General features: G+C 47.7%; 2 protein-coding genes across 2 annotated transcripts in view; one reads left to right on the forward strand and one right to left on the reverse strand.

Annotated features, from left to right (window-relative positions):
• Nucleotides 1-2,397: 2,397 nt before the first annotated feature.
• Nucleotides 2,398-7,653, reverse strand: sf3b2 (splicing factor 3b, subunit 2). The gene is given in 25 exon segments (XM_068755598.1): nucleotides 2,398-2,693; nucleotides 2,798-2,989; nucleotides 3,144-3,243; nucleotides 3,334-3,424; nucleotides 3,427-3,434; nucleotides 3,523-3,665; nucleotides 3,742-3,794; nucleotides 3,797-3,848; nucleotides 3,939-3,945; nucleotides 3,947-4,044; nucleotides 4,178-4,267; nucleotides 4,353-4,384; nucleotides 4,387-4,501; nucleotides 4,587-4,895; nucleotides 4,986-5,108; nucleotides 5,197-5,394; nucleotides 5,463-5,551; nucleotides 5,682-5,790; nucleotides 5,994-6,088; nucleotides 6,200-6,305; nucleotides 6,512-6,562; nucleotides 6,689-6,904; nucleotides 6,985-7,035; nucleotides 7,112-7,158; nucleotides 7,524-7,653. Coding segments are annotated over 25 exon segments (2,577 nt in total). The 3' UTR covers nucleotides 2,398-2,621.
• Nucleotides 7,654-11,832: 4,179 nt separating this feature from the next.
• Nucleotides 11,833-12,500, forward strand: part of capn1 (calpain 1) — an 8,593-nt gene continuing 7,925 nt past the window's right edge. The window contains exon 1 of the mRNA XM_068755738.1: nucleotides 11,833-12,087. Coding sequence (XP_068611839.1) covers nucleotides 11,833-12,087 — 255 coding nt within the window. The remainder of the gene's footprint in view (nucleotides 12,088-12,500) is intronic.

A 12,500-nucleotide genomic window follows, 5' to 3' on the forward strand; every position in this document is an offset into this window, starting at 1 on the left:
TTGTATACTAAAGCCGCTTTTTGATTGCAGACACCACATGGCCGATAGAACCAGTGTTCCGTGGAACTGGGACTTGTTGACCTTGGTCATAAACAAACAGGAACACAAACAGGTAGATTATGTGTAGAAAATGACAGTTAAACTGGACGATATCTGCACAGTAATAAACAGCACCATTAGTGGTGTTAAACAGGATTCGAAAGGGGAAAATGATTGAAAAGGAAACTTTCATTGTGATGTTGACTTTTTTTTTTTTTACAAAATAATTATAGATATATTATCACTATTGTATATACAGATACACAAATGTATGATTTTGTTAAGCTGGTGCGTCTCTCTGCCTGCACCTCTGGCCTCTAGGACCACACAAAGAGACTTCGATGTGAGATTGTTCGCATGCTCTTTGAGTATGTTTTGCGGACTTTGGAGGAGGACTTCCAGGCCAAGTGTTCTACATCTGCTGTCCATCACTCCATCGCCAAGGCAACCTTGTCATGTAATGAGCAACTCTGTCGTGTCAGGTGAGCTTGGTCAACAGGGGCCTGTATTGTAAAACATGATCAGGGATGGTTAATATACATGTTTGTTTACTGCCTGCACAAATCAGCGTTCATATACACCGTCTTAAAATCTATGTGAATGTTTTTTTTTTATTGCAGTGATGCCATTACCTCGTTTGTCACTGATCTTTTTAGTTCTGGATTTATCAGACGGTCTATTTCAAATGAGTCTTAAAGGGAACCCTGATTAACTATAAAACCACAGACCTATATTATGTAAATACATTGACAAAAATATATAAACATTTCTTGGAATTTATAAAATCAATTTAGTTTGCAACATAAATTGATACGTGGTGGCAGCCATGTTTTCGCGGCATTCTTATTATGACATTTATTTCTCTTTCTCTAAAGTTTGTTTTCTGTCCGTGGTTCTTTTACAGGGATGTCATCAATTGGCTTTTCTCTGCCATAATGAAATCAACAGAACATGAAAAGAGTAAAGCAGAGAGGGATGAACAAATCAGGTTAATTCGAAAGAAAAATAAGCTTTTAATAATGCACTGTCAACTTCAGCTGAAGCCTCTGATGCTAATTGAAAGTTGATTTTATTCAAGTTTATGTGCATGCTATACTATTGCTGTTTCTATGCCTACCTCGGACCTCCTCCCCAGGGCTGCGTCCTTCCACCTCTGCTGGACACCCTCACATTTAAAGCACACCAAATAGCTCCTGGTGTGAAAGCTTGGTTCTGTCCAAGGTTTCTGCCTGGTAAAGGGAAGACTTTCCTTGCCTCCGTCTACAAAGTTCTTGTGGGTCAAGTCGGGTCCCTGCTACCCTGTAAAGTGTCACTCTTTTCTTTTCTTTGTCAAAATATGACACCTATCGGCTGTTTCCGGTAAAGCTTCTGTGCATCATCTAAATGGTTCCGAGCTACTGGATCCAACTCTTCTTGGACTCGGTTTATAGTTCCTGCTAATCATTCGCAAACAAATCAAATAGATGATTAACACCAATTGCGACAACCTCTTCCACCTCTCGCCAGATATCGATTTAAACCGATGTCAATATTGACCCATCATCTTCACCTTAGAATGTATTTTAATACGAGTGAGTATTTTACATTTAACGCGCACCCCGATGATTTTCCTGAAGATCGATGAGTGCATTTGTGAATCGTTGAATTTTAACCCATTTGGTGAAACGATTCCCATTTGTCTTTCACACGCACGCCCTCGCGCACACTTGCCCTTAGACATCCCAAAGGTGGGAAAACCGGTTATATACAGTACTATGAACTCGTTAACCCCTTCCCTGAACTGCAGGAACGCGAAACCAAAATGTTCGCTTACTTTTACAGATGAAAATCTAGAACCTATCATACAATAAAAAAAGCGTGTCTGCTTTTTATTTTTATTCTTGTTAAACCTTTGCTTACCTCGCAATCACGCACCGGATTGCATGTGTGTTCGGATAACACAATAAAGTGACAAAGGCAACAAAACAGTCCGAAGCCTAAAGATAAAGCAAATACAAAAAAGCAGCATTTATATTTTCCCGCTTTAAAATAAACACACCGAAACGTTTTATTTAAATAACCGCAACTCATAAATGCGAAACAGTTTTTTTGCTGACTTGTGCGTGTGATCACGTGATCCACTGTTTACCCAATGCGACCGCAGGTGACGTATGTAGGTCAGTTCCAGGCGGTCAGGGTCCTCGCGCTCCCCCTAGTGGCAAGGGACGGTAACTGCCGCCTGCTTGCATTGCATCTTTTCTTCTTCTGACAGGAATGAGACCAGATCTCTAAAGTGGTTTTGCTGCATGTTTCTGTGTATATTATGTTCTCGCGTGGAGACGAGGGGACCCGACAAACGGGATGGAACGCAGCACGGTGAACTCGTCATCGCTTCATTTATTTACAAAAAAACAGAAAATAAAGAGCATCGTTACATTTAGAGAAAAAAACAACCGAGTAAAATAGAGGTACGTCACAAAATCGCCGTCCATCGTTAAAAAACAGACGCGTGTTAGCTGCTACGGGTCAGGTGGTGTTGCAGACCGTATCCTCTTAGGTTTAGAAGCTCCTCCTCCTTCGTCGTCGTCTCGCCTTTTCCTACTCTAGAACTTGAACTCCTTGTATTTCTTGGCGCCGCCTCGCGTGTCCTGCGGCTGGGCCTTCCTCTTTCTTTGCTGAGAAGGGGGGAGGGGTTTAAATAATAATCGCATCATTACCACAAACAGGCTCCGATCGATACGTTTATTCCCGATCGGAGGACGACTCTGAATTTGCGTACCTTCTGTTTGGCAGCGTGCTCAGCCACCATGTCGCTGAAGTCCTCCTTCTCCACCTGGGCCTGCTGCTCCCTGACGTGCTCCTCGTACTTCTGCGTCATGGCCATGGGGTCCAGCTCCAGCTCCTCCGGCGCCAGCGCCACCTCCACGCCATGCGACTCGTGCCCGCCGCCCGTCTTGCGACCCGTCGCGGCCTGAAGACGGCGGTTCAAAGAAAGCACGGAGGCTTTAACAATCACAGAAACGCCGGCGACTCGGTCCAATCCAATTCCCCGCTTTAAGGCCGACCCCCCCCCCCATTATAGAAACGCCCCGGTCTCTCACACACACACACACGGCTGGACTCACCCCTGACATGTCGTAGATGTGCGTCGAGGCCATCATGGCTGCTCCCACCGGACCGGTGCGTCTCTCGGGGAGGACGGTGAAGAGCTGAGGCGTCTCGTTCCTGGAAGCAGAACAAAACCCGAGACGATGTCTGAGCTGCCGTCCCTGTCCCCGTCCCTCAGCCGTCCTCAGATTGAAAACGACGACTCACCCGTCCATGGCCTCTTCGATCTTCTTCTTCCTCAGCTCGATCAGCTCAGGAGTCTCCATGCCGGCGGGAACGGACGAGAAGCCGCCGGGGTGATCAGCCCGCTGAAACCGAACCGCTCAGATGTTTAGCCACGCCCATCGGTGTCCTCAAACGCCCCCCCCCCCCCCGCCCCTTTGAACCCCCGCGAACCTGTCCGCCGGCGTGAAGAAGCCGGTTTCGTCCGGCTTCTCTTCGTCGCTCTCCTCCTCCTCCTCCTCCTCCGAGGACTCCTCGTCCGACGCCTCCAGCTCTCCCCAGGGCGTGTGATCCACCTCCTCCTCCTCCGCTTTGGCCTGCTCGGCAGACATTTTGCGTTTCGGCTCAACCGTTTCACGTTTTCAGCGTCTGCGCGAGATAGCGGGGCCCCACCTGGAAGTCTGGCGAGTTCGTTCCGAACACGTCGCCGTATAAAGGTTTGCCATTTCGTCGACGGGCGGCTTCCCCCAGCCTCCGGCGTGGTAACCAAACGTGCAGTTCTAACAGGCAGAGGGGGGGGGTGGCATTCCACATTAATAACAGATCGGATCGGATACGGGTGGGATATCTCCCGCGTGTTTTCCTCTTACGTCTGGATGGGGGAGTTGAGTCCGGGGATCTGAGATTTGGGTAGGACGGGGGGGGGCCGTACCTCTGCATGGCGATCAGCCAAGGCGGGGGCACCTTGTGTGCGTTCTGGAGCAAAAAGACGCAAACAGGTGAGCTCAGAGGCCCCGGAAACCGGCAAACTCCTCGGCGCGAGCGCGAAACTGCGTTCGACTGGTCGGCGTGTCCACGGACTCAACGCCGGGTGCTGATTGGTTCTCACCGGACCAACGGGCATCCCCAGAGCGATGCGCAGCTCGTCGGACAGGTCGCCCGGCTTCTTCTCCTTCAGCCGCGTCTCAAACTCTTTCCCCTGAAGACGCAAAAAAGACGCTGAAGCTAACCGAGCCGGCGCTAACGGACGTTGCCGCGGCGACACCCCCGGGCGCTCCCGGCACCTCGTAGTAAAGGTCTCCGTGGATGGTGAGCTTGGCTTGATCTGCCACTTGAAGAAGGCGTCGTGGAGCTTCTGGTAGTCGATGTCGATCTTCCCCATCTTCGGGCGCACCTTCTCTCTCATTTTGGTTTTCATGGTCTTGGCGTCCTCCTGCAGACGAAATAAAAAAAAGCGTCTCGACTTCTCCTTCTCGGCCTCTCGTCTAAACCAACCCCCCCCACCCCCACCCCCCCACCTTTTCCTGCAGGGCCTCCCTCATCTCCTGGATGCCCGTCTTCTTGATGAAGTCGGGCAGCTGGAACGGGGGCTTCTCGATGCCCCTCTTGCCCTGCAGGTACTTCCTCTTGAAGCACCAGTGGCGCGGCACCGGCACCGTGTTCCTGGTGGCTTTCAGGTGCACCAGCAGCTTGGGCTCCTGGGCCGTCACGTCGTGCATCTCCACCACGTCGGGACGGGTGACCAGCTGCTTCAGCTCCGCCACGGTCAGCCTGTTCATCCTCCTCAGCTTCTTCTTGGAGAGTTTCGGCGCATCGTTTCTGATTTCCTGCACGTCAAAAAAAAAAACTGTTTCGCCGGATCAGAACGAGATTTCGTCCGCCCCCCCCCCGGGACGATTCGAAAAGGGATTCCGAACCTCGTCGCTGTCGTCGCTGTCGTCCCGCTCGTCCGCGAATCCCTTTTTCCGCAGCACCATCGCCTCCGGCTTCTCCGGCTTCTCGGGCTCCTTCTCCTTCTCCTTCTTCACGTCGTCGGCCAGCTAGAAGAGGAGAGAACGTCACGGCAAGAATTAAAGCAGAGTCGTGACGGCCTCCTTCCTACGAGGGGGGGGAAACGAGGCGGTCCACCTTGAAAGCCTCAAAGATCCTCTTGAAGAAGATGTAGTTGGGGTCGTAGATCTCGGGCTCCTCGGCCACGTACTCGATCTCCACCTCCGTCTCCTTCTCCTTGCTGCTCCCCTTCTGCTGCTGCTCCGCCTGCTCCTTCTTCTCCTGGGCGCGCTTCTGCTTGCTCCTTTTCTTGCGGTTTCGGCGTCTGCGGTTTTTCTGGAAAGCCGATCGAATGAAAAAATAAAAATAGAAGCAACATAAACTAAGAATAAAATCAATCTTACGTCTTTCTTGGACATCTGGCTGTTGTCGTCGTCGGCCTCAGACACGACCAGAGCGGATGAGTTCATCTCCTCGTCACCGTCTTCATCTTCTATAACGGCCGAGACGACAAACGGGACGAAGATTAATCATATTATAATCATCCTCCAATGGACACACAGACAGGAAACAGTTACTTTAACCATCAAGAGTTTCAGATTTCCCCCTCAAACAGGAAGTACCTGCGGGGTCGACGAGCTGCTCCTGCCTGATCTCCTTCTGCTGCAGGATCTTCTCCAGAACTTGAGGGATCTTCGGCCCGCTGACGCTCACCTCCTCAATCTGCCACATCTGGAATGGAAGAGATGAACTTACCAACAGGGAACAAGTGCCTCAAAAACCACAACAGTTTTCTGCCTATATATACCAGGAGAACTATCAGTGAAGTTATCTTTGAAAATAAATATTCAGAATCTGCTCTGAGTGGGAAAAGAAAGGAAGGAAAACCACTAATGGAACCTAATAATGAAACTAACGGGGGGGGGTTGGCTCACTTCTCTGGCATCTTCTCCTGGAGGCGGGGGCACTCTCTGTTTCTGCATGGGCAACATGCTGACACCAGGCGGCAGCGGCGCATGAGGATCCAGACCTGGGGGACGGGGGGGCATCCATTTGCAAAAGCTTTAAATGTTTGAGGCTTTTTTTAGGATGGGAATATTTCTACCAAACAAATAATTATCCTTCATAGGTGGTAACGTACCCCTTATAACGACGGCGGTGGGCATGCCCCGGGGCCCCCCCATCTGCACCATCTCCTGCTGATGATGATGATGATGATGATGCTCCTGTTCCAGCAGAACCGCCGCCTGATACATAAGCGGGGGGGGGGGGGAAACAAATATTTTTATTCAAATCTGGAGTGGAGGAAGAAAAAAAAAAAAACATGAAAAGATGAACAAACTGTTTTAAGGGGATTCGCTTCAAAGTGTATGGAAAAATTAAATTCCTCAAGAGTGGAATGTTTTTCCTAAATGTTCTGTCTAAGGTAAATGCGAGCGCTTCTTCGACTCGCCCTGGTCTGCTGCTCCAGAAGATCGTGTTCATCCATGCCATGGGGATCGCCCTGTGCCAACAGAGACAGTCAATAAATAGATCTAGCATTTTACTCCTAATATTCAAATTATAATGGCTAACGCCAAACCCAACCAGCCACCTCACCATCAACCCCCGCAGTCCCGCGCACCCTCACCTCGTGCATGGCTCTCTCCTCCTGCTGCAACATCATGGCTGCTCTCTGCTGGACCATCTTCAGATGGTCATCCTGCAACATGCCCGGAGGCTCCATGCCCATGTGGATGCCCGGTGGCGGAGGCCCCCCGGGCATCATGCTCATGGCCTGGAGCATGCCCATACCGGGAGGCAACGGCGGCATGGGCATCGGGGGCAGGGGAGGCATTCCTGGCACCTGAAAAGGTGTATAAATATCACATTGAGTAGCAAGCGAGGCTCATTTCTCATTATAGCGACGATTCAGGTTTGATTTACCTGTGATCCCATGGGTTTGTCATCGTTAGGATTGATGAGCAGTATCCCTGTCTGCAAACACACACACACACACACCCTGATTTGTTAGCATGCTAACACAATGCTGGGTAATTGTGGATACATTTACCTGCATCATGTAGCCCTTCAGTCGGTCAATCAGCTCCTCCCTGGGACCTGAAAAATGACGAATACTTTAATTCAAGGGAGAAATGCCCATTCATTAGCCTGTTACTGCACCGACACGTCAACAAATGTATTGGGTCTTTACACAACAGGTTTAACATTCACCAAAGAAAAAACCCGTCTACTAATGTGCTATAATTGCTCTGTCGGAAGTCTTATTCTTTAATGAAAATGTATTTTAACTTATTTACATGTTAATGACCGTGAATTGCAACACACAACGAGCCTAGAAACACTGCATTTCGCTAGCTAGCGCTAGCCATTTTGCTAGCTAGCGTTAGCTATTTGCTAGCTTCCGCTAGCTAAACACAGTGAATTTCTTCGGCGCTCCACGTCTCCCACGGGACTTTTCTTACCCATCGCGGGCGCCCCGAGCTGCGCCAGCTTCGACTGAAGCTCCGAGTTGCTCCATGTGTTCAACGCCCCGATAGCACCCGCTAAATCAGCCGGCAGAGAGTCGGTGCCCGGTGGTCCGTCGGATGCCATGTTGAGGGGATTTCGAAGGAACAACGGCGGCGGCGGAAGCGATACGAGCGGAAGTCGCGTCGCACGCGGCGCAGAACGGGAAACCCTCTGTTGCAGTGCCTGATGGGATATGAAGTTCCAAATGAGGAACATCGTATTTAACCACTAGAGGTCAACGTTCAGTCCTTCAATCCAACGTGACATTCCGAAATATATTTACGGTGGTTTGTGTTATATATATTATTAATATATATATATATACATATATCAAAATGTATTAATATATTTAGTGAACCCATTGATGTTTGTGAAAACGTTTGTCTGTAACAAATCATACCTTTTTTTGTGTGTATGTCTTTTATTTTCATTATTATTCTATTTAATATGATGTAAATTGTGAAATGTTGATTCTACAAGTGTGTAGTGCTTAAGTAGTAGCACTGTTAACGTTTGCAACTGACTCAGTGACGAGAAACGTCGTGCATGTGTGCTAATATAATATTATTATTATTGGGCATGCCATAGTATAAATAAGTATACTACTGACATTAAGTTTGAAATGTAATGCAAGTTAAAATACATGGCCTGGAGTAAACTCATGCATAGAGGCTATATATGGACACATAGACGTCTTCTACAATAACGCACAATAATATTATGCGATTATATGTTATTTGTTTGTTTTGTTTTTTGAGACAACGTTTACATGAAAACACAGCGTGTTTTTTTTCTCCCCCCCCCCCTTTCAGTGAGGTGTTTTTTAAGAGCAGCGGCCAGTGCGCAGACTCACCGGGACGGGGGGGGGGCGCACATTGATCGGAGCAGAAGCTGCAGGGCGTTTCTTAAATTCTACCCGATGTTAGAGCGCGCAGGGGAGTGGACGAGCCTCCGCTGAACAACATGGACGGGAGAAGAGAAACCTGAAGTGGCAAATTGAATGTTTCAAAACTGCTTCATACCGGAAACAACGGGAAAGGTAAATACAAGATTCCTCTCGCAACATTGCGCACACTTTACAGTTTGTGTCGCGGTGCGTAAAAGCCCCTGAAACAATATTGATTTTGACATCCTGACATGAACTTTTTTTTTTTTTTTTTTTTTTTGCGATCCTGAGATTGCTGAGTTGCGCAAAACGCGTATATTGGCTTCAGAATCTCTTTGCATTGATCCGCGCAGGCTTTTATGGATCCGAATCCAGTTTGACGGTGAAGGTTATCCGAAACGATTCGCGTCGGTCAACTTGAGAAAAGTTGTAGTTGGTCGTTTATCTCAGGGACATATATCTGTGTGAGCCATGTTGACTTATACGCAAGGGTGCGCGCGCACACACACACACCCATATGTACATTTATGAACCGGTTTCTTTTGTTCCAAAATCTAAAGATCAATCTGTTAGACGTCAGCGATTATTTCCCCATGTCGGACACAGTTGCGTGTCTGGTTTCTCTGTGCAGCAGGTCTATTTCCTTCCATGGCGCAAGCATGCAAAAAAAAAAAAAATACACCAGAACGCATGCTCAGCACGCACACACACACACACACACACACAAAACTCATGGATGCGTTCAGGAGGAGGGACCTCAGACGCGCATCAGAACAAATGTGAAACAGGCTTCACTCATATTTGCTTATTTCACTTTTCACCTACATGGACACATACGCTTCCTCAAATTGGATTATAACTGTTTATGATTAAGGTATTATACATGTACGCGGATCCCCCTCCCTTTAACAAAGGAATGGAGTAAATACACATAAACACTCTGTGGTTTGGGTGTGTGCAATTATGCAATTACAGGTAGTTGTTTTCCCACCAGGTTCCCCGTCTGACTGAGTGAGATCCACCAGAAGCTCCAGTATTTGTCCGTTTTGTAATCCTGACTGGTGGAAAAAAAATGTTAGGATCTTTGCTCATGCGTCTCGATATGCAGCCAACAGCCTGTCATTTCTCGTGTGTGTCACTACCTGCAGCGAGGTGGAGGATAACTAAGTGTGTGTGTGTGTGTGTGTGTGTGTGTGTGTGTGTGTGAGGCGAGGGTTTTTGAGTGTGTTTCATATACGTGGAAATTAAATTTTCATCATATCCAGATGGAACTGGCATTTCCTGGATGTCACTGCAGGGATGTATGTGGAGCAGGCATACTTTTGCCCTTGATTCATTTTATGTTTATGAATTAATAACACCTAAATAGATTTTCTTTTCTTTTCTTTTTTTTGGCACTATAAATAAACAGTCAGGTCACTTTAAAAGTTCAAAATTCAAACTCTAGCCTTTATGATTCTTTGAAGAAAAACACCCAAACCTGTGTCAAAGAATAAATTCAGACACTTTATCTTTTGTATGTTTAAAAAAATTTTTTTAGCTCCTTAGCTTAGCTTGTGGTTGGCAGAATATCCACTGACAAGTGGAGGGTGTAAACCTTTATACACGTAATTACAGCAAGTAGGTTTACAACCCAACATGTGTGTTTTGCAAACATTGTTTCAAGACCACTAAATAAAGGTTTGATTGATCTTTATTTAAAGGTCAGCCTCTTGTTGTCGTTCTGCAGTGTCTTCCTAACAGTATTTCATTCGTGTGTGTGTCTCTTACAAAGGAGTGTCGTTTGTTTTTCTTGGACTTCGTAGGACTTGTTTGGTCACATCCTTATTTTGCATTTGCTTATTTAAAACGGATCTTAATGTGATGCTAATATTCAGGACACAGTTTACAAAATAGATGTTGTTGCTGTGTGCTACACAAAACCCAACAAAATAAAAAAAGATTTCCATGTTCAGATAGTCATTTTCTGTAGAATCAGAGTTTACCAGTTGCACTGAAGGCTCTTTCATGTTTTATAGAGCTTTACAGAATGATATAATGACTAAACTGTTATAAAAAAAAAAAAGGTCATTGACCTCTTGACCTGTTGTAAGACGCCCACCACCTGTAAGACACTTGCGATGGCCTTGCTTCCCAAGTCTGGGCGAGGTGTCGCAACATCTTTGTTGGCCAATTCAGTGACATTTTTTATTCCTTTGCGATGACAGAAGCAAACCAAAGGTGTTTTCGGGCCATCTGGTTCTTTGTTGGGGGGGGGGGGGGGGGGGGTTACATATCTCAACTAGCCTGGGAACAGCCTGGGATACCTCCGGATCAGCTGGAAGGTCTTGTTGCTGGTGAGCGGAATGAACACCCTGCTGAGCCAACCGTCTCCCCAATAGTAAAGATATTGTCTCCTAGCAGGTTCACATTGCAAAACTGTTTTAGTCTGAACCGGGGACTCGCTGATTCTACAGGTTTAGGTTAGTCCTTGTTTGTAGGAACGTTTCTCAGCACCTTCACGTGGATGGTTCGGATGGGTGCGGCTCCTGCCCAGGAATGGAAACGCTAGCATGCTCGAAGCACATTCTTACAGGAAGACGAAAAAAGCGACCGCGTTTGGTGGGCGGGCAGCGTCGAAAGGCAGGCGCGGAAGCTAAAAATAACCCTGCCTTTCATGTCTACCTTGTTTGTCTGTGTTAAAAAAGGACGAACGCAAGTGAAAGAAGTAAGCAAAGGACTCGAACTTTTCCCGACGCTCCAGTTCCGTCAAGGGGCGACGGCGGCGCTAACGCCACTTTACACGTCTCCCTCTGCTTAATTAAAGAGTCGGAGAGAGCTTTTATTTGTCGGCCTTCATTGTGCGTTAAGAGTGACAGAAAACCACGGCTATACCACACACACACTCACACACACACACGCACACAATCAAATGTGTCTTTTGCATAGCGAGCATTTCCGTGCTGGCAGGTCTCTCGCTAACGACTTTCTCTGTTCAGCGTCACGATTCTAAAAATCTTTCTTTTTTGGGTTTCAGCCTTTCTGGGAAATGGACCCGTGCGAGAATCTACCGTCGCTGCGAGGACCAGAGCCCGGGAACGCTCATCCACGCACGTGTGATTTACTGTTGAGTCCGACTACAAGCAGAGCCACAAGCAGCGGCCATCGTTCATCGATATTTTATGCGCTTCTCATTGGCTATTGATGATTTATAATTGAGCTTTGAAGCCATTATCACCTTTTATAATAGATTTGCATCAGCGCTTTACGACAAACTGCAGCGACAGTATAGCCCACAGCTGCCGCTTCAGTTAAGGACACATTTAGACACCACCTTGTAGTTCCACACACACACACACACACACACACACTAAAACTGTTAAAGCCACAAGCCCAGGATGGAGGAACGTATCTACGCCACTGGCATGGCCGTCCAGGTGAGGAGCCAGCGGGACCGGGACGAAGGTCTGGGACAGAACCACAACGCTGTGAAGTTTCTGGGGCAGGACTTCGAGCGACTGAGAGCCCAGACCGCCCAGAGCGGGCGGCTGTTCGAGGATCAATTGTTCCCGTGCGCTGCCTCGTCTCTCGGGTTCAACGAGCTCGGCCCGAGATCCTCCAAGACCCACGGCGTCCGCTGGATGAGGCCCACGGTGAGAAACGGCGGGGTGGGCAGAGAAAGAGAGAGAGCTAATCGATTGACTCGACGGGATTCATGTCGATGCTTCTCGTGCAAACAGGAAGTCGATTTACGGATTCTCCTAAAGAGTTGCCATTAGCTTTGGAGCCATTTCTTATGAATCCTACGATGTCTTCTGTCAAAGTAGGAATGAGAGGCCAATCAGGGGCAAACAGGAAGTTGTCTATTTATAGAGCAAATGTAAGCATGTTGGGTTAAACGAAAACCCAAAATCAATCCAATTTACTTTTTTTCATGTCACTTATTTGCTGGATATTTATGGGGTCTTGCTGGAATCCTGGCAACGCCCCCCCCAGTGATTTCCGGTGGTACTGCGTCGTTTTCTACAGAACGTGCACAAACACGGACGAGAAGCATCTGTATCTG

This window comes from Brachionichthys hirsutus, chromosome 23 (assembly GCF_040956055.1).
Source record: "Brachionichthys hirsutus isolate HB-005 chromosome 23, CSIRO-AGI_Bhir_v1, whole genome shotgun sequence".
Lineage (NCBI taxonomy): Eukaryota > Metazoa > Chordata > Actinopteri > Lophiiformes > Brachionichthyidae > Brachionichthys > Brachionichthys hirsutus.